The sequence below is a fragment of the Coloeus monedula genome, assembly GCF_965178545.1.
Source record: "Coloeus monedula genome assembly, chromosome: 1".
Lineage (NCBI taxonomy): Eukaryota > Metazoa > Chordata > Aves > Passeriformes > Corvidae > Coloeus > Coloeus monedula.
In genome coordinates this window covers 16680625-16700707 of record NC_138781.1, presented here as the reverse complement: position 1 = coordinate 16700707, position 20083 = coordinate 16680625, and the positions used below count along the sequence as shown (strand labels likewise).

Below are 20083 nucleotides of genomic sequence, written 5' to 3'. Positions count from 1 at the left end.
TTTGGGATGCATTTTCTGGAGCCCAGGATCCAGACTGTGTCTGTGCCTGAGTTATTTTAGAGAGGATCTTAGTGAGTGAGGGGTCTCACACCCAGCCTGCATGCCATGTCCCTCTACATGCCTTTACCATAGCCACAGGTTAAATGTCCCGTCTTCTCAGAAGGAGAGCCCTTTGCTAACCCTCTCCTCTGGCCTTGAGTAACTTCTTCCTGACATACCGTGAGTAAGCTTTTAGGTAGTCCCTTGTTCCTTTCAGCTTCACTTAAATGAGCCTCAGTGACAATTCACTAATCTTGCCATCCTGCCTCACCCCAAGAACAGGACCCACAGCTGCTCCTCCCAGACACCACTCTCAGCAAGAGTGTTAAAGAAAAAAGTATGTGTTTGGGGAAGTGCATGGGGAGAGAGGGGAAGGCTGGGGAGAACAGAGGTGATGGATGCTGAGTCAGCACAAGTGTAAAATACCAGTGTCATCATTAAAGTGGAATAGTATAGTTTTCAGGTCTATGAAATCTGGGTCTTTTGGACTAATAAAGACTTTTTCCAAAATCATTCCTCACTGCAGGTTTGTTTCTGTAAAACATGTGACTTAACTGTGTATTTCCAAATTGGCAAAAAAGGGAACAAGCTTTCAAGAGGTTTAATTGCATAAATGGCATAGTTAAAATTTATGTGGAACACAAGTAGGATGTGTGAGTTTGGGGTGCTCTTACCTAACAATGTTTGTGTTTATATCTGGGTGAGTGATTCTGGAATTAGTAGAATATGAGCTCTAGTACCCCATGTTAACATTAGAGTAGGATTCTCAGTTGACTGTATTTATCTACCATTTTAATTTTAATCCAAAGCCAGATGTGACTCAGTTTTGAACTAATAAGGACACTTTGCAGTTGTACAGTCTTTCTGAAGCTACTAGTGTTCTAGTGTGTCACTTTTATTCCCTCATGAATGGAGTTATAGCATGTCACACCATCCCTGAGATAAATATGCAGTGTAACTTCAGCTGCAGATAAGCCTCCAGTTATTGGCACACCAAATTTCCCAGAAGAATAGGGAATATTAGTAAAAAAATGCTTTCAGATTTATCAGCGTGTGCAAGCTTTTTATTGGAAAATACCATCCTTATCAATGTTAGGTCAGTACAGACTGGAAGCAGTCTAATTGCTTTTGATCCATTCTTTTCAAAATATGAGCTAGTGTTAAAGCAGAAGAGTTACAGGGCCATGTTACGTAGGTAAGAAAGAGGAAAGTCAACATGCTAATTGCCAAATCTGATTGTGATTTTGAAACCTTGGGGTCAGCTGCCATTTCTATTGTATCACTCCAAAACTTCCATTTCCATTCTTAGTATCTACCAGAATTAGTAACTAATCGGATTGTGTTCCTCTAGGCTTGAATTCTGCAGAGACAGATGTTCTCTTGTACTTTACTTCATAAAAGTGGGCCTAAATGTCTGTTAAGGACTTTTTACTAGATGTGATGGAATAGGTGGTTAAGGAACTCCATCCTGCCTCACTTAGGTGTACATATATATAGAATACTCATATACTAACTAGTATGTGAGTAGTGTGAGTTTTTCTTGACGCCTAACTGTAAAATCACTGTAAGAAACATAGATCTATTTCAGACCTGCAGTCAGTCTGGCTGGAGGGTTATCCCCAGCAACAGCTAGCATCGTGTACTTCAGAAGGAGTCAGGAAATCTTGTGCTGGAAGGTATGGTGTAACCTGTCTATCATGGAAGCTTTGCTCTGGTTCCAAACTGGTGGAGCCTTTATTTTAGGTTGTAAAACATGAGGTTCATCATGTTGCGGTTCTCTGCAATACTAACACTTCTAGCTATAACTACATGTAGAGAAAACCAACTCCTCAGCTTGCTTACTCGCCAGTTGTGATGATGAGTTTCACAGTTACACTGCACATTTCCCTGGACCAGTTATTCAGACTTTCATTTACTATTTCATTGATTATGTGTTACAAGTCAGGATGAAATGGTGCTTCAGTAACTTTCCCCTAGGTTTTGATGCATTTTTTTAATCACAGTAGTTTCCCATCTGTTTTCTGTGACAATCAGTTACCCTCTTTCCAGCTTTTCACTTTATGGCCAGACTGTCACTTTCATTAACACTTCCCTAGTTTTCTTCCTTTTTTCTGTCTTTGCTATGTGCTTTCAGCTATGGGATGATCTACTTTGCGTAGTCTGTAGCATACAAGGGTGAATCTCTGATTTGAGCAATTTACTCACTGGGCTACTGGTGTGTCTCTCTAAAATGTTAAAGCTTTCTTCATTCCACTCCAGAAAGCATTTAAGCATTAAGCAATAGCAGGAAGTTGCAATGCTGTTAGTGGTCATCTGGATAGTCAAACAGTGTTCATTTTGGTGGTCCTGGTACTCGGACACTTACACACTGTAGTGCAGGCACTAGGATGTGAAGGTGTGTTTTTGATGTTTCTATGTGACTTGTCAAAATAGACTTCATATATTTTTATCTCTGCTATTTACGTATGTTGCAGTTTAAGAACAGCAACAATACTTTGAATGTAATGAATGTGTCTGTGACTGTTTGCCAGATCACTAAGTGGGCTCGTTCCTAATACTGTTCACAGCTGAATACTGTTCATTACTGAATCCACTCTAAGTCTAAAGAGTCTAAAGAGTCTTCTGACCTCATGCTGTACCTCATTCCTTTTTTGTTGTACGCCTTTGGTTGGTTAAACTGCATCAACTCTACTGAGACTGAGTTGCAGAGATAATAATCTTGGTATTTCCTGTTCAGTTTCACAGGGGCTTTCAGCTTGTTTCCCGACTTTCAAGTGTAGAAGCCCTTTTTACCATGTGACTTAGACCACTCTTCCTGTGAAAAGGGACTACCTTTGAGTATTTCTCAGAGCTATCAGATACTAAAATACTAACAGTTCAAACTCTGCTTGGTATAGTACCCTATCTTGGGGGCTTTTTATGTGCACTGTATGGTCACTTTGTCAGATTTCATGATATTTTTAAATAGGTTCTTTTTTCTTTTTTAAGCAGGGTGAATTTTATACCGTTTTACTCTTCCTTTGTTAGCTGCCTACTGAGTGTTAAAGATTCTATCAAACAATTCAATTTCCTATCTGAATTGGGAAGGTAAAAAAATTAATAGGTCCAGTGGGTCTGGAGGGCTTCTGGTAAATGGTGGGGTGAATTAATGAGTCAATATTTATGTATTACATAAACCTGTGAGGGCTTAATTATACATAAACTAAAAGAGACTTGGTAGTTAGAATAGCAAGTTGAAGAGAAAATGTCCCAATCTCTTAGATATACAGTATGAGAAAGGTAGGAGTATTAAATAAAATAAAATTTTAAAAAAGGTTTTTATGAGAGCTTAGTGAAGATTTGAGAATGCAAAACTGGGGGAAATAAAAGACAAAGAGTACTTTTAACTGTGCTACTTCAAAAGGTGGCGCAGAAGGCATCAGTTTGAAAATCAGTCACTTCAAAAATACATTGTTTCACATGTATGCCTTCCCATGAAGCTCTTCTCAGCTTGTTTATTTGTGAAACTGCAATTTCCTCATTTTATTTCAATTCTGATTCTTTTCTCTGCTTAAAATCTTATGCATAATATGGGAAATTTACTGCAAAAGTCCTGTTCTGTTTGGTTTGGGGTTTTTTTTCTGTTCAGTTTACTGTAGTTGATAGTGATTTTAAGAGTTCCTAGTATTAGTACAAAATAGAGAAAACCCTGATAGAAAAATTACAGTAGAGTAGAATTGAGTATGAAACTCAGTTTTTTCATCTGGGCACTTTGGTAAATCTTTTCCCTTCTTTCGTTAATAACAGCTCATACACCTGCACATTTCACCTTGATTTTCTGGTTTGAATAAGTTCAAGGCTATTTATAAAATTCAGAAAAATTTGCTGATAAAAAATGAGGCAACATCCAACAGGATAATTTCTAAATTTGAAAATTTTTTTGTCTGTTTATTCCTATTGTGGCAATCAAATAAAAGAAATGGAAACAAGTGTAGAGAGAAGTCAAAGAGGAGGAGAATGGATGGACACTCTTTTGCAATTCCATGTTACGGAGACTCACTTTACTATCTTTAGTTTTTCTAGCTCTTGACAAGGTCTTTGGTGAGTATGTAGAGTTCTTATACCAATTTAAGAGATCATTCAGTGTGTTTTAACATTAAAAAATTTCCGGTGTATTTGTTGATTATGATAATAATTTTGTCTTTCTAAACCCAATCAATAAAAATTCAAGAGAAAATAAAATACGAGTAGAGGGAGTGGCTTGCTGGCTTGATGACAACATGACTAACTATCTTTTTTCTGTTGTTGTTAATTATTGAAGAGGGTCCCTAGGTTTGATTTTTTCATTTTTAGACAGTTTTTATACTTCTCTTGGTAAGAAGTTGCAACTGGTTGCAACTCGAGTAATTTTTTGCCACTTTAATATTTCTATTGTGTAAAAATATAGCAAAGAGGATTTCAGTTTGTCAAAAGAACTTGTATCAAGATCTTTTCTTGAAAGTTGATCTAGCTAGTGCTTAAAAAAAATCCACCAAAAACATACAAATAGCTAGAACTGATAAGATTTCCTTAGAAGATATTTTGATCTCCTAAACGAGAAAATAGGAAAACATAAAATTATTCAGTATTATTTAAACACTGATGAGATACTTGTCAGTATGAACTGCATCTTCATTTTTTGTTGCCTAACAAATGTATCTTCACTCTGCCTGATCAAATAAGTGCCGTTTTATCTAGCCTTTCTATGAAAATTGATTCTCCAAGTGCCAGGTGTGTAGGAAGCTGCACAGCTGTTGGCTCAAATAAATGAATTAAGATTCAGTAATCATATGCCACCCAGCATACTGCTGAGTCTGCAAAACCAGAATGTTGTGTACGAGGTTCTGTACGATAAGCGTGATACAGAGAGAGTGAGCCATCCGGTGTGGATTTGTCAGCTGGAAAGGAAGCAGATAATATGACTTTAACTCTCCCTTTGCTCAGTCCTGTGGGGTGTTTGTTCTGTTACTTGGGCAGAGCTCTGCCATCTCCACTGCTGGGCTACGGCTGCCCTCAGCCCTGTCAACCGCATCCTATTTAAATTTAAGAGTATCCAGTTCCCAAATCTTTAAGTCTTTGATTTCTGGGATCTCAGAGAAACATGAAAGTTCAAAATTCAGTTCTTGGTTACCTGTGCTTTGTTCAGTTACATCATAGTTCTCAAACAACAGATACTGACTATAGGGTTCAGTGGCCTTTATAATTTATCCATGGAATAGTTACATGACTCAAGATGCTCCATTAAAGGAAAAGCATTAAGACTGAAGAACAGGATACTTGCTGGTTTTCTTTTCTTGCCAGTCTTTATAGTCATTAGAGTTGTTGCTGTCCCCAGTTGACTGCTTTCTTGCATCAGCCTGGTCCTCATCCTGTGAGGTGGTTGGTTGGTTGTGTGCTGTGGTTGGTTGCCTTTGGCTGGCTGCCAGATGCTTACCAAGCTGCTCTATCACTTCCCCTCCTCAGCAGAACAGGGAGAGAAATTACAGGGAAAGGTCATGGGTTGAGATATGGGAGGGAGATCACTTGCCAACTACCATTGAGCAAAACAGGCTCAACATAGGGAAATTAATTTAATATATTGCCAGTTAATAAAATTATAGGACAATGCAAAATAAGAAGAAAATGAAAAATATCTTTACCTCATCCTTCCCTTCTTTCCAGGTTCAGCTTCACTCCCAACTCTTCTACCCCTACCCACTCAAGTGACACAGGGGGATAGGGAATGAGTTTGCAGTCAGTTCATAATGCTTTGTCTCTGCTGCTCCTTCCTCCTCACACTGTTTCCCTGCTCCAGCATGGGGGCCCTCCCAAGAGAGACAGTCCTTCATGAACTTCTCCAACATGTGATCTTTCCCCAGCTCTTTAACAACTGCTCCAGCCTGGATCCTTTCCACAAGGTAGAGTCTTAGAGGAACAACCTGCTCTGGTGTGGGTCCCCCATGGAGTCACAGGTCCTACCAGAAAACCTGCACTGTGTGGGCTCCTCTCCACAAGCTGCAGTTCCCACCAGGAGCCTATTCCAGTGTGGCACACCATGGCCTGCATCTTCATTCAGGGCATGTCCACCTGCTGTGGCGGGAGGTCCTCCACAGGCTGCAGTATGGATATCTGCTCTGGCATGGTACTTCATGGGCTGCCAGGGAACAACTTGCTTCACCATGAGCTTCGCAAGGGGCTTCACCATAGCCTGCAGGGGAATCTCTGCTCTGGCATCTGGAACATCTCCCCTGCCTTCAATACTGACCTTGGAGTCTGCAGGGTTATTTCACTTACATTTTCCCGCTGCTCTTTTGCAGCTGCTGTGCAGCTTTTTTTACCCTTTCCTAAGTGTGTTACCACAGAGGTGTTGCCAGCACCACTGATGGATTCAGCTTTGGCCACCAAGTCCATCTTGGAGCCAGCTTGAACTAGTGTCCCTCTCTGACATGGGGAGAGCTTCCTTCTCACAGAAGTCACCTCTGCAGCGCCCCTCCCAAAATCTTGTCAGAAAAACCAATACAGGTGCACACAAACCCAGAGAACCAATAGGACTACTTACATGTTTAAAGTTTGGCCCTAGTTTGAACCCTGGTTTTATGAGTTCAATACCACAGTTCTCAATCCTTTGCAGGCTTGAGAACAACTCTTAAAAAAATGATGTTTCTAGTTCTTGTCTCTGGTAGTGTTCCATGGCAGACATCCTTTTACACTGCTTCTTTCCCTACAAAGGAACAGATTTACGAGGAAGAGGATTATAACAGAAGCTGTGTCTGATGACCAGTGTGTGATCCTGTCCTCACACCACCCTCTTGCAACAAGTGTTGCCATCGGCTGTCACGCAGCATCTACCCATTTTCCTTGTCTCAGTGCTCTCCCTCAGATGTCTTGAGGTTAGGTAAGACTGGAGTTCTTGCAGTGCAGTAATATTTGAAAGAAAAAGGGAGAAATAATCGAGCCAAAAAGTTGGTTATATACCTAATCATAACCTGGTTTTACACTAGATAACACCCAATAAACTCTGTAGTATTAGTTATCTAAGCCAAAGAAAGAAGGCTTTCAAGATGAAACATTCAGGAATTTCTCGGCATCACACTTTGTTTCCCTCTCTATCTCTCATTGGCTACATTTTTTTTGATGTTTTACATACAGCCATGATTTATTAGCTGGTGACTTAATATGAAATGTAAACAATAAAAGGAGGTCGTTGGCGCTTCTGATGAGCGTAGATCTGAAGTGTGTTTAAGCATATACAGGATAGAGGTTCTGAACTGTCAGTAGTTACTTCTAAGGTATGGACTCAGGTTTTTTGCAAGTCATGAGCACTTGTTTTAAAGTTATTTATGAACACAATATAAAAGAGCATTGTATATCTTCTGGTTTTGACCATTGCTGGCTTTGAAATGAACTTCTGATGATTTCTTGTTTGTGGATTTTTTCTTTCAGATGGAGCAAACCTGTGATGATATAGATGAAATGTTCAGCAATTTACTTGGGGAGATGGACATGCTGACTCAGGTAAATAATTCTATTTTTCCATCAAGATTAGAAAAATAGCTGTTATGTGTTAGAGAAAAGAGGGAACTTTTCTACATTTTTCATGCACTTCCACTCTGAATAAATACAGTTACATTTTTCTGGTAAACCTTCAACTAAATTTCTCTGCTCAATAGTTAAAACAAGTGGCCTGAAAAATAAAGTAATATCAGTGCAGAGTAGGTTGTTAAAAAGACCTAACTGCTTGTGAAAGACATTCTCTGAAAAAACCCCAGCCCCGCAATTTAAATTCCTCTGGACTTGGTCCAAAGAAATTAAAGGATTCTGTGAAAACAGGAAGAGTTTAAGTCTAACTTTTCAGGTATGAATGCTTAGCATACATGGGTACATGGGATGTAGCCTGAGTGTTGAATGTGAACTTTGGAAATGAAAGCAACGTTTTGAATCTATGCTTAAAAGTAATCTTTAGATAGGGCAAAATATTGAGCTGCAGTGAGGGTGGCATTGAAGAATTCATAGAGATATTATTGCCAATGCAGAATACAGTCTTGAGAGTATAAAATAGCATGAGCCTTTTCCAAAAGCTCTAGTAATGAAATACTTCCTGCAAAAGCTGATGAAAGGAGAATTTTTATTTCTAGAAAAAATCTACAAAGGGAATAAATTTGTTGTATTTTGATAAATGCATGGTTGAAAACACTTAAGTTGTCACCTTGGATGTGTGAGTTTGGTTACAGCCTTTTTTTTGAGGGGGTCTTTTTTGGTGAATCCCAGTGCTTGACAAATTAAATACCAGTAATTCTGAGGCACAGAATAGAAATTGTGTTTAAACTGGGTGAAAGCCAAGATTTCACATGGCGTTCTTAGCCGTCAAATCACAATGCTTTGTCCCTTGGTAGCCTTTCTGCTCTTTAAGGACTTTTTAAAATTGTGGATATTTATTTTATATATGTTTGTATTTCTATAAAATAGGGAGGGATTTATGGTAATCTCATTTCATTATTAGGCCTTCACAGGAACAACAGACTCCTTGTGACAGATTTTATCTCCTCAGATTGGACACAGCACTGTTACAAGTGCAAGTGATGCAAAGAGTGTAAGAGAGTGAGCCTCTTGTCTCTGTGCTCTCTGGTGCAATACTGGGTGGGAAGGAGTGTTCCTGATATGGAGACAGGCTTCTCCTCCTCTCTAACGTTCTGGTATCACCTCTCACATCAGCATTGTATGGGACAAGGAGATAGGGGTGTCTGAAAGCTTGAAGACTTTCAGTTAACTCTGAGTTGGATCTGTTAATTCCCTCAGACTCTTAACTTTCAAAACAAGACTGTAGATCGTTTCTCACACTTTTTTACCAGTCTGTCTGTTCCTAAAGTAAGTGTAAATGATAGGTTCGTGCAGAGATACCTTTACATGTTGTAACAGGGCTGAAAAAGAAATGCAAATTCAGAATTGGCGTTTTCTGCTGCAAACCAGGAATTCTCTATTTACACAGATTTGCAGTTTACATTGCAACAGCATGGGGTTTACTTTGTTCTCTTTGGGTTTGTTTTCTTTTTCAAACAACAGGAGAAAGCAGCAGCTAGGTTTCATTTATATTAGTAAATAAAGCACTCTGGAAAGAAAACTATACTGTGGCTCAAATGTGTACACAGCTAAACTCTTTCCCCACCCTCCTTCAGAAAACCCAAGAAAGCTAAAAATCAGTCTGGCTTTGCCCACTGTCTCGATTAGAAACAGTCCAGTTCTCTGCTGTTCCCCACACCAAGCCCAGGTGTTGCCTGACAAGAGTTGCTGCCATCATGGATCAGCATTGGATTGAGAAGCATGCAAAACCCTTGCCTTGATTGTGAGACAGTGCTTGAACCCTTGTCCTGGCCCTAGTTAGTTTACCAGTCTAACGTAATCTCAGAAACCAGTGTGTGTCATTCTATTCCTTGAAGAAGAATTGATTAGATAAATTCAGGTAATTAATTTTCAAATGTTAATGTATGTAGTAGTAATTGTATCATCAGATACTTGTTTTTCTTCTATCTTAACAGAGTTTAGGAGTGGAGACTGTACCACCTCCATGCCCCAAAGAGTCCAGCAATGAATTTAGCTTTACAGTTGGTTTTAAAGATCTAAATGGTAAGTAGCTGAACGGACTCTTTCATGCCTTTTATGCTTACTTAAAATACCTTACAGCAACAAATGAGAAGAAAATCTTTACATATCCTTGATCAAAAACCCCAAACCAAACAAAAGGACCCTGTTTTGCTGGAGGAGGGGGGATATATTTTTGTCTCTCAATTTAGGAAACTTCAAAAGGAACAATTTTTTGGAGCATTACTCAGTTTAAGTAGAAGTCAGACTTTTAAAAATGTCTTAGTGTAGAGGAAAACAAAAATGAGAAGTCTCCCAAATAACTTTCTAAAATGTAACCTTTTTAATGTAAAGATTTAACTTGGTGGAAGACGAAGTTTCCCAGTGTGATGTCAGAGCTGCATAAACATTTCTGTCCAGTGGAAGTATCAGCTTCAGCTGCTTCCACTTTTCAGTGCTTATTCTCGTTTTGGTTTCCACTGTCACTTTTGCATGTACAGCTGCTTGCTGAGGCTGTATGGCTAACCAAATTAGGTGATTTATCTGAGTTTGAAATAAGAACCCTCCCTTTGATTTTGTTTGTGATTAGGTTTTTTTTTTCCTTTTCCTTTTGTGTTTTTTTTTTTTTTTTGGTTTGGTTTTTTTTGACTGAGGGCTGGTTGTTTGCATTAGCCTGAGTTGGTGTTAACCTCTGGTTTTGTCCCAGGATCAGTTCCCTGTCAGGCTTCCTAAAGACTCTACCAGCAAAGTGGGTAGAGCTATGTTAATAGAGAAGATCATAAGCCAACTTTCCCCCTGTAAAGAAAAACTTATTAAATACTATATTAATGTAACAGGGAGAGCAGAGTAAACAGAGATGGCCTAGTGACATGTTCACACTTAGTCTGATGAATGACCTATTCTTTATTTAACTAGATTAGCATTTTTGAGTATCTAATTCAGTGCTCTCCATTCCTCTCAAAATCTCACTTAAAATTGTTTTCCCAGTTTGTGATTTATTTATTTCTTAACTGGACTCTTCAAAGAGATTTAAATCACTGACTGTTCAATCTTAAAAGAACCCTTCTCTTTTAGAAAGCTAAATCATCCTACAGGGTTTTACTCCACAATATCTCTTACACCATGGCTAGTTCAAACAGCCACAAATTACATACAAAGTTCTGGTATAAGATTTTCTCTTATACTCTGTCAGAGTAGAAAACAGAAAGAAGTTACAATGTTTCTATCTGGTTTATAAGATGCTTTTAAAGGAAACTTTCTAGTTTGTTCCTTGCTTAAAGGATCCTCAAAAGCTTGTGTGTGAGGGACAACCCATGTGGTATGTCACAGATCACAAAATTACTGATGTGCTACAGATGATACCATGCAGTTTCTTGTGTGTTAGACTTCTTTGATTCTGCTTCATGTAATTTTGTGTAGAATAGTAATAATATATGGAGGTATTCTTGATCTAGGCCTCAGTTACATGGTTTGTTGTGTGCCGTGCCAAAACTTGCTGAGCATTTATGTATGCACTTACAGCCTAATGGGAGCTCATGGAATTTCTGACAATCATATCACTAAGCATGTACCTGGTAACCTTGCTGGATCAGGGCCATGTTTTGTAACATCATAAGGGCCTGAGACTGTATCACTGGAACTGAAGCTTGCTGTCCTGTTTAGTTTGCATTCGTAGAGTTCCTTGTACTCTGAACTTCAGTATGACCAGATTAATGGTTGTTCCGAAAGCACATTTATTTCTTGAACCCATGTAAAATGTTGTTTCCTTTCCCATAACTCTGTAACCATGCCTTCTGCAATTTAGTCTCTGCTGAACTGGAAACAGTGCTTTGCATTGCACTCACTCTCTGACACATTTTGTGGTTTTCTTTACAGAATCACTAAATGCCCTAGAGGACAAAGACCTGGATGCTTTAATGGCTGATCTTGTAGCAGACCTAAATGATGTTGAACAGAAAACTTTACAAGCCCAGAAAACTCCTTCTTCCAACCAGCAAAGTACAGTCACTCAGCCTTCAACAGGCTTGAATAGTGACATTTATTCTAAAGTAAGTCCCTATGTTACCGTTACTGGACAGTTAGGGGATGATTTGCCTCCTCCACCTCCAGAACCTGAATCAGACCTTCCACCAGCACCGCCACCACCTCCTCCTGAGCCACTTACCCAGGTAAGTCTGGGTGGAACCTTATTCTAAGCATTCACTAGTTCTTGTCAGTTTGCAAGTGATATTTGGCACTGGAACACCAGTGGATCTCCCAGGTAGAGATTCTTGGGAAGATTCTGCAATGATGAAACATGCATGAACTCTGGAATGAAATTTCTATTGCTGTGGTCTCGGCAGTGTCTGCCCGTTCCTTGACCTATTGCCCATTCCTTCATCTCTCTAATTATCATTTCGATAGCCCAGTACAGGCATAAATCATTGCAAATGGTTTATTGTAATAGAAAATTTATCACTGACATTTTAAGAAGCACTAAACAGTTAATATCTTCTTACAGAGAACTTGGTTTTGGCATCAGTGCTAAGTATGGTCAAAGATCTCCCCACTTTGTGAAGATGTCACTGTGTGTGTTCATTGCAGTCTTGTGCTGTTTGTACTGATGAGAAAATTCTGTGGATGTTTCCCAGCTCCATCCCTGGCCTAAGTGATTTCTTGCAATAGGAAAAGCTGTTCAGTTGTGTAAAACTCAGCATTTGCTAGGTGACCAGGTGCAGGGATGAGCACAAGAAGTACTTCTCCTAATCCTAACACGGAATCACTCTGCTCTTCTTGGTCTTGTCTTGGAAGGAAGTATTGGAGACAATCTGCAATAGGGGAAAAATGCTCTTAAGAGGTGCCAAAGTTATCAGTAGGTACCTATTTATAACTATTTACAAATTACTCGCTTACCTGTATCTAAAATTTCAGACTTATCACAGTCTCCTCCTTCTTGCAGAGGTGTTTTAACAACTGAAATAAAATGTGATATTTGTAGTATTTTTTTGATGTGAGGTTATGGAGAAGTAGATAATAGAGAATTCCGCCCTGTCACAGCCTTGCAAGGAGAAGAGAAGGCATTAACAGAGTGATGCAGCCCCAAAAAAATTTAATCTGAAATCATGAAATATACAAATATATCTCTTTCAGTATTCATGTTCATAGTAACTATGATTGAGAGAAGATATTTACATTTAGGGAACGGAAATATTTTAGGGAACATGAAAAGTATCAGTCAGTTTTGCTTAAAAGCATGGTCAATTCATTGCTGTTTAAAAACCCACACAAACTGAATATGAGTCATCTCAGCATCACTGCTGCCACTGTGTTTGGCATCATACAGCAGATATATTCAGCAAAAGGAACAGAAAATTGGATAGGAAGGGAACCTTTCTGATGACATAACAAGTGATTCACTGGATAAAGCTTCATTTGATGCATAGTACCTTTCAGTGCTGTTTGAAGACTGAAACTCATGAACATGTGGGAGAAGCTTTGCCATTTTTCTGCATCTCAAAGATAATAGTTAACTTCCCGTCTTAAAGGAATATCAACATTTGCGAAGTATCAGCTAAACACCTTCAGAGGCTGAAGTATTTTATTTAACTAGAATGACTGATATAGAGGAGATGCTATCAAGATGAGTTCTATCCATTTCCTTCAAACATTCCCCATCTTGATTTAGACTCATGATCTTTAAGGAAGTAGCAAGCTTCTAAGTAGTCTGGTTTGTAAGCTGACAAGTGTGGTCTGGAAAGGTAGCTGGTTAGGTGCGCTGAGACTGGCCAGAGTCAAGGGCTAGTAGTCAATGGTTTGCTGGCCAGTAGCAAGTGGGGTCAGCACTGGGATTTATACTGTTTAACTTTTTCATCTGTGACCTGAGTGATGACATAAAAACCCACCTGTGGATGTTCTGAAGATGCTTTTAATTGAGGGCACTGATTGTCATGATCAGTCGCAGACCTTCAATGCAAGGGAACTGGAAACATGAGGACTAGGCCAGCAAAACTCTCAGAAACCCAGCAAGGTACAAGGTCCTGCACCTGGGCTGTAATAACCATTTGTACAGTTTGAGAGATGACAGGCTGAGCAGCAGCCCTGCTGAAAAGGAGATCCTGCTGGATACCACAGTGAATAAGAACCATGAGTGAAAGATCATTATCAGTAGAGGAAATCGGCCTCTGTTGGGAGGAGTATGGCCAACAAACGAAGAGAGTTATTGTTCCTTTCTCTTGGCATTGGTGGGCCCACTCCTGGAATACTGCACTCCATTCTAGGTGTGGAGATACTGGAGAGTGTCCAGCAGAGAGCTGGTGGAATGGCCAGAGGCGTGCAGTGATCAGGGGCCAGCAAGGACAGGCTGAGGGAGCTGGGCTTGTTTAGTCTGACAGAGGAGGCTGGGGAGGGATCTAATGACAGCCCAAAAATACCTGAAGGGCAGATGCAAAGCTGGTGGAGCCAAATTCTTCCATGGTGGTGTTAGGTCACTAATGTGGAAGGGGCAACTGATACATGTTACAGCTTTGTAGTTTCAGACAGGACGTTAGGAAAACATTTTCTACTTCAGATGGTGGTGTAGCGCTGGAACAGATGACCCAGAGAGATCCCAGATTCCCTTTCTTTGAAGGTTTTCCAAACTTGGCCAGGCAAAATCATGACTGACCTGATAAAATGTTGGTGACCATCCTGCTTTGAGCAGGAGCCAGAGTGTGGACCCTCACACCTCTCTTCCAAACAGCATTTTTGTGAATCTGGGATCTAAAGCTCACTGAAATCAACAGTGCTGAAGTTCTTTCCATTAAGTGTTGTACTGAGCTAATTCTTTATTAGCTGACATCCTACATTACCTGAGAGTCAAACAAGATTTTAGGGTGTATATACTTATGAAACACACCTGGAATTCTATATGAAAAAATAGCCAAAAGTCACTTCTCCCTCAGTTGAACCGTTCCTCTGAGACTGATCTCTAATAATATTCCATGGTCTCTTTCCAGATTCAGGGAATGTCAGAGAAGGATAGGAACAGGTTGTAGAAGCATTTCTAAGGGATATATTTACAGCAGTTTATTTCCTCATTAAGGCATTGGCTCTGCTTTTTCCTGCACCCTTTGCCTCATTTTATGACACAGATTGTATTCAAATACTAATGGCATACCCACTGTGGCGTACTGCCCACAAAATTGCCCACAGGGCTGTTAAACAGGTTGTGGTGTGAATGATGGAGGTAATAACCATTGAAAATTAATATGGACAGAATTTCTTTCAAATTAATATTCATTGTCTTGATTACTATTTGTTTTGACATGACATTTCTGCTCAGTAGAATGAAATTCAGCTGTAAGTGGAATGTATTTTGTGTCATCAAAATCCACGCTCCTGGTGGCCAGGATTCTTGATAAGTGCTTCTTGAGCCAGTCAAGGCTGAAGTTGTGTTTAACCCTTCGGGTTATCCACAGTCAAATAAGAATAGTGTTAAGTCATTCCCAATGCAACCATGACATTGAGACCCTCTTTTCTAACCTTTAGGTGTGCCAAAATAAAGAAGTATGACCTTTCTTTCAGGGAAGCACAGAGCTGTCTCATAAGTTTCCATCAACTGTGACATTTCTTTTTAAAACTTAGCTTAAGCTAAATAAAGCTTCTTCATTTGCTATTGACATGACTTTATGTGCTTCTGTTTAAAGATTCAGAAAATGTGGTGATGATACTGTAGCAGGAAAACAAATACTGTAGCTTGTCAAAGCATTTCTCTAATACTGCTAAAATTTTGCATCTGATAGCTTATTTCCTTTTTCTGCATGAAGTCAAAGCTTATGAAACCATGAAGGCTGTCAGGTGAGAGCTCTGTTGCACAGATTTACACAATGTGTGAACTCTGTTCAACACAAGTCACATGCAGGTGAAACCTGAATTATACCTGCTTAAATTTTCATCAGAAAGCCTGCCCACAGCACAGTCGACCACTTTGATTGAGATGCTTTTCCTGCTTGCTGCAGAGAGGTGATAGGGGGAGGGCCACAGCATGAGAGGCTGTGTGCTTTTCCCTCTGTCAACAGTCAGCCTCACTGCAGCAGCCACCTTTGTGCAACTGCTTCTGTTCAACTACAGAAGCTTTTTTTGGATTCTCTAAGTTAAGCACTGCTGAGCTATAGCAATGCAAATTTCCACACCTGCAGAGAAAAAAAGAGATATTTTTAACTGATTGCATGGTATTTATAGTGGAGAATTTGATAACAGGAAACATGCTTGAAGCAGTGATAAAACAAAAGATGTTTCGTTCAGCAGGAGGGATGTCAGTCAGGAGTACATTAGCTACTGTTGAACATGCCTCACAACTTGGGATGAATAGGATAACCTTCTTTGCTCTTTCTTTGCTATGATTCAATGATATCTCTGTAACAGGGAAATGATGGCAGTGTGATTAGGCCTGGTTTCTTGCATTTGCATATTCCATGAGTTGCAGCCAGTTCTCTTGGTACGAAGACCACTAAGATTTTGACTTTAGGGTACCAAATAGAGGCTGAAGATAACAGAGAAAAATCTTCTGTGGAAGCAGGACAGGAATTTTCTCCCACAGTCCTTGATTGGAAGTTGGGTGCCTCTGAGTAGTGTAGCACAAAATCCTACCCCTTTAAAACAACGGAAACTGTGAAAGTAAGAGAGCAACATGAACAGCAAAAATCAGCAAAGAGTCAAGAAAGCAAAGACAAGACAGTCTTCAATAGAGGCAACAGGGATGTAAATTTGGAAATAAACCCTCCAGTAGTAGTAAGAGTCCAAGGCAGCTCCAGGAACCACAGTCACTTCCTGTCCAAAGTGTGCTTTTCCAACTCCATATGTGACTGGAGAAGTCTTCTGGAAGAGAGATGGCATAAAGGAACAGTCCCAATCTATACAGCAGTCACAGAGGTGACAGTAGGCACTGGCATTTGGTACATGTACCTAAAATTCTCAGCACCTGGGGATCCAGAGTCTTCTTGGATCACAAACTTCATTGATATGAAGAGAGAGGCATGATACTGATAGAGCTGCTTTGTAAAAGGAGAGCTGGATGATACTGAGATTTTGGGGATTCTTACTGTGGCATTCAGCAAAAGCTGGAATGAATTTGTATGCTCTATCTGTGTCTGTGTTAATATGAATAGGTCCATTAGTAGAATAAAAAACCATGGTATCATCCAATTAATAGAGGTGTTCCTCTCAGTAAGTATCTGTGCAGTAAGAGATCATACGTGGCAAGTGAAAGAATTCAAATAAATTAATGTACTTAACACAGAGTATAAAATTATAAGCGGTGTAATTGCAAGCCAAATTTTCAGTAAACTCCTACAAATTCTAGTTCTCTTAACCCTATTGAGAAGTGAGTTTTCTTCCAAGCAGCTGCATCCACAATGCTATTTCACTCAGGCTAGATCTTCCTTCACCTTCTCTTTTGTATCAGCTGTATGTACAGACAAACATAGAAGAGTCCAGTTTTCAGGCCTTCCTGTAGCATTTGAGATCATGTAAGAACTATATGACTGAGCAACAGCAGGAAGCACTGGACTTGTAAATCAAAGCTTTTGCTGAAGGATATTATGTCAAGGAAAGCTGGGGATTATCTGTATATGTGGAGTTTGCTGTGACAAGCCTTATCTTTAGGATATAAGTACCAAGAAACAGCCCTTTTCAAGTGAACGTAAATTGCTGAGATTACTTAATAAGAAATATACCAAATATCTTGTGTCTTTTCAGGAAGAACTAGAGGCAAAGGCTAAAGCTGACAAGATTAAACTTGCATTGGAGAAACTGAAGGAAGCCAAAGTTAAAAAGGTGAGCCTTAACATAGTAAATGCTACCATAAGAGCTACCACCTAAGTATCGGTTAACATTCTTCATAATAATGAAGTTCTTACAAAAATGACTAGGCTTTTCCATATTTTATCTGTAAAGATATTCTGTGGAGCTCTCGTTATCCACCTCGAGAGAACTCTCTGGGAGAATGCTACCTCCAAGGGGCTTATGTTTTAGAGGACTTGGAAAGTGCTGTCTCTTTCTCTTTTTTTCACTGTTGGGGCAAAGTTCACTGTTCTGGTAAGTTGCTTTAGAGAAAGTGGAGTGTACATGAAAACGTTGCTTACTTATGCTGTGCTGATTCCAGGAGTATTAGACTTTTCTTTTACAGTGGATGTGGATTTAGCTAATCCCTATTAAATTAATGAGGGTCTTCTTGCTAAATCTTTTCACAGCAGTGTAGTAATGTACAAGGATAATAGAAATTATTTTAGACCAACAAATTAGAAAGCTTCCAGCCAGTGTCTGCACCGTGCTGCAGTGTGCCTTGTAATTGTGCCCACTCATCCTAAACTAGTGTTGCAGCTGAACTTAACAGAAGCTGCAGGTGTTCAGTAACTCTGAATAATGGATGTGAACTAAAAACAGTCATGACCTTTCAGTCTTGCTCAAAGGAAGTGGGAAGTGCTGGAGCTTGCAGAACTTCCAGGAGGAATGGAAGCTTCCAGTAAGTTTGAGAATGTCCAGACTTGAGATGGTTCCCACAGAACACTTTATGTTCATGTACATATGCTACTTCTGAGAGAATGTCTTGGGAGGATTTCACTAATGCTGACTTTGTAAAGCCCTATAACTAAAGTTATGACTGCTCATTGGTCACCCTCTTTTCCTTGTAGTGTTAGTAATTCTCCTTTGGGAGACTTTTTTTTCCCCAACTTTTTTTCCCACCCTGAATATTTGGAAACAAACAGCAGAAGTAAGGTTCAATCTCGTGACTGTATTGCTATAATGAAATCACTGTGTCATTCTTGAATTCGAAATTGACAAAATATTGTCAAGAAAACTGGTTTTCTCTCCTTTACCAAAAGTGGAGGGCAGAGGGCAGGGATGATGGTGAAAAGCAAGCTCACAGCCCTGGACTTCAGGAGAGCAGATTTTGGCTTCTTCAAAGATCTGCTTGGAAGAGTCCCATGGGATAAGGCCCTGGTGAGAAGAAGGGACCAAGAAAGCTGGTTAATATTTAAAGATCACCACCTTCAAACTCAAGAGAGCTCCATCCCAATGGAAGATGATCAGGAAGTGTCATGAAGATGATCAGGAGTATCTCTCCTGTGAGGAAAGGCTGAGATAGCCTAGGGAAGAGATGGCTCTGGTGCTTGTCTGTCTCTAGAAAAACCTCAAGAGAGGGTGCAAAGAGAATGGAGCCGGGCTCTCTTCAGTGCTGCCCAGTGATGGGACCAGAGGCAATGGGCACAAATTGAAACACAGGAGGCTCTGAACACCAGAAAACACTTCTTCACTGTGAGGGTGGCTGAGCATGGCACAGGTTTCCCAGGCGGGTTATGGAGTGTTCCTCCTCGGAGATAATAACAAACCATCTGGACAGGGTCCTGGCCAACAGGCTCTAGGTGGCCCTGCTTGCCCAGGCGACTGGGCTGGACCTCCAGAGGTGCCTTCAAATCTCGGCTGTTTTGTGATTCTGTGAAGGTGGAAGCTGCATGCATGTTTCTGAGCAGTCAGTTAAAACCAGACAAAAATCCCCTTTTGCCTTAGACATGTTATATTATGCATGTACAACATTTCTTTTTCTCTGTAATGTGCACTATGGCTCGGCTTATTTTACAGAAGATTCTTCTTACAAGGATTGGAATCAAAACAAGTTCATGTTACATAAGTTTTGTTACATTTGTTTCTGCTTTTCAGAGATAGTGTAAATTTTCTCTTGGGGATCATAAGTCTGCTTCTACCTGACCTTTTACACAGATTGTCTCTACAGAACCAAAGCTTCTTATGCACACATTTTTAAATAAAGAGCTGTTTAAACAAGACTATATGGAATAGTTCTCCCAACTCACCAGCAATGTACAGACCTTGTAGAGAATTATTCTACTGTTTTCCATACTAATGGAGCATTTTAAGTACTTTCATATAATGTATTTCCAGTTCTATAATATTTTATGTACTTCAGCATTTTCTTGCATTGTTCCTCTCTGAAGAAAGTTCACTCTGTTTCTTGTTTAACAAATACTTCGCCATATAAAGAAGTAATGAGTGTCTTAGGTTAATTTGGTCAATGTAAGTAACTCATAAGGGGAAGAGGAGGGGCAGTCACTGATCTTTTCTCTGTGGTGGCCAGTGACAGAACCCTAGGAAATGGCCTGGAACAGGCCCCCCGGGGAAGTCGTCACAGCACCAAGCCTAACAGAGTTCAAGAAGCATTTGGACAATGCTCTTGGGCACATGGTGTGACTCTTGGGGTTTTCCTGTGCAGGGCCAGGAGTTGGACTCGATGATCCTGATGGGTTCCTTCCAACTCAGCATATTCTGTGAACTCATCTGTTTTCTTACTGATGACTGTTGGACTATGGCCATCTTTGTACAATCCAATTTCAGGTTATTCTGTTGGCATGGCAAGATTCTTCCGTTCTTTTTCTATTTAAAACTAAATTTTCCACATTTGTAGCTTGCATTAAGGACACTCTGTCCTTTTGTACTTGGT

General features: G+C 39.9%; 1 protein-coding gene across 1 annotated transcript in view; it reads left to right on the top strand.

Moving 5' to 3' along the window:
- APBB1IP (amyloid beta precursor protein binding family B member 1 interacting protein) overlaps positions 1 to 20083 on the top strand; it is a 65120-nt gene that overhangs the window by 7480 nt on the left and 37557 nt on the right. Inside the window, exons 2-5 of the mRNA XM_082302577.1 lie at positions 7480 to 7551; positions 9570 to 9657; positions 11488 to 11780; positions 17326 to 17403. Of these exons, the coding sequence (XP_082158703.1) occupies positions 7480 to 7551; positions 9570 to 9657; positions 11488 to 11780; positions 17326 to 17403 (531 nt within the window). The remainder of the gene's footprint in view (positions 1 to 7479; positions 7552 to 9569; positions 9658 to 11487; positions 11781 to 17325; positions 17404 to 20083) is intronic.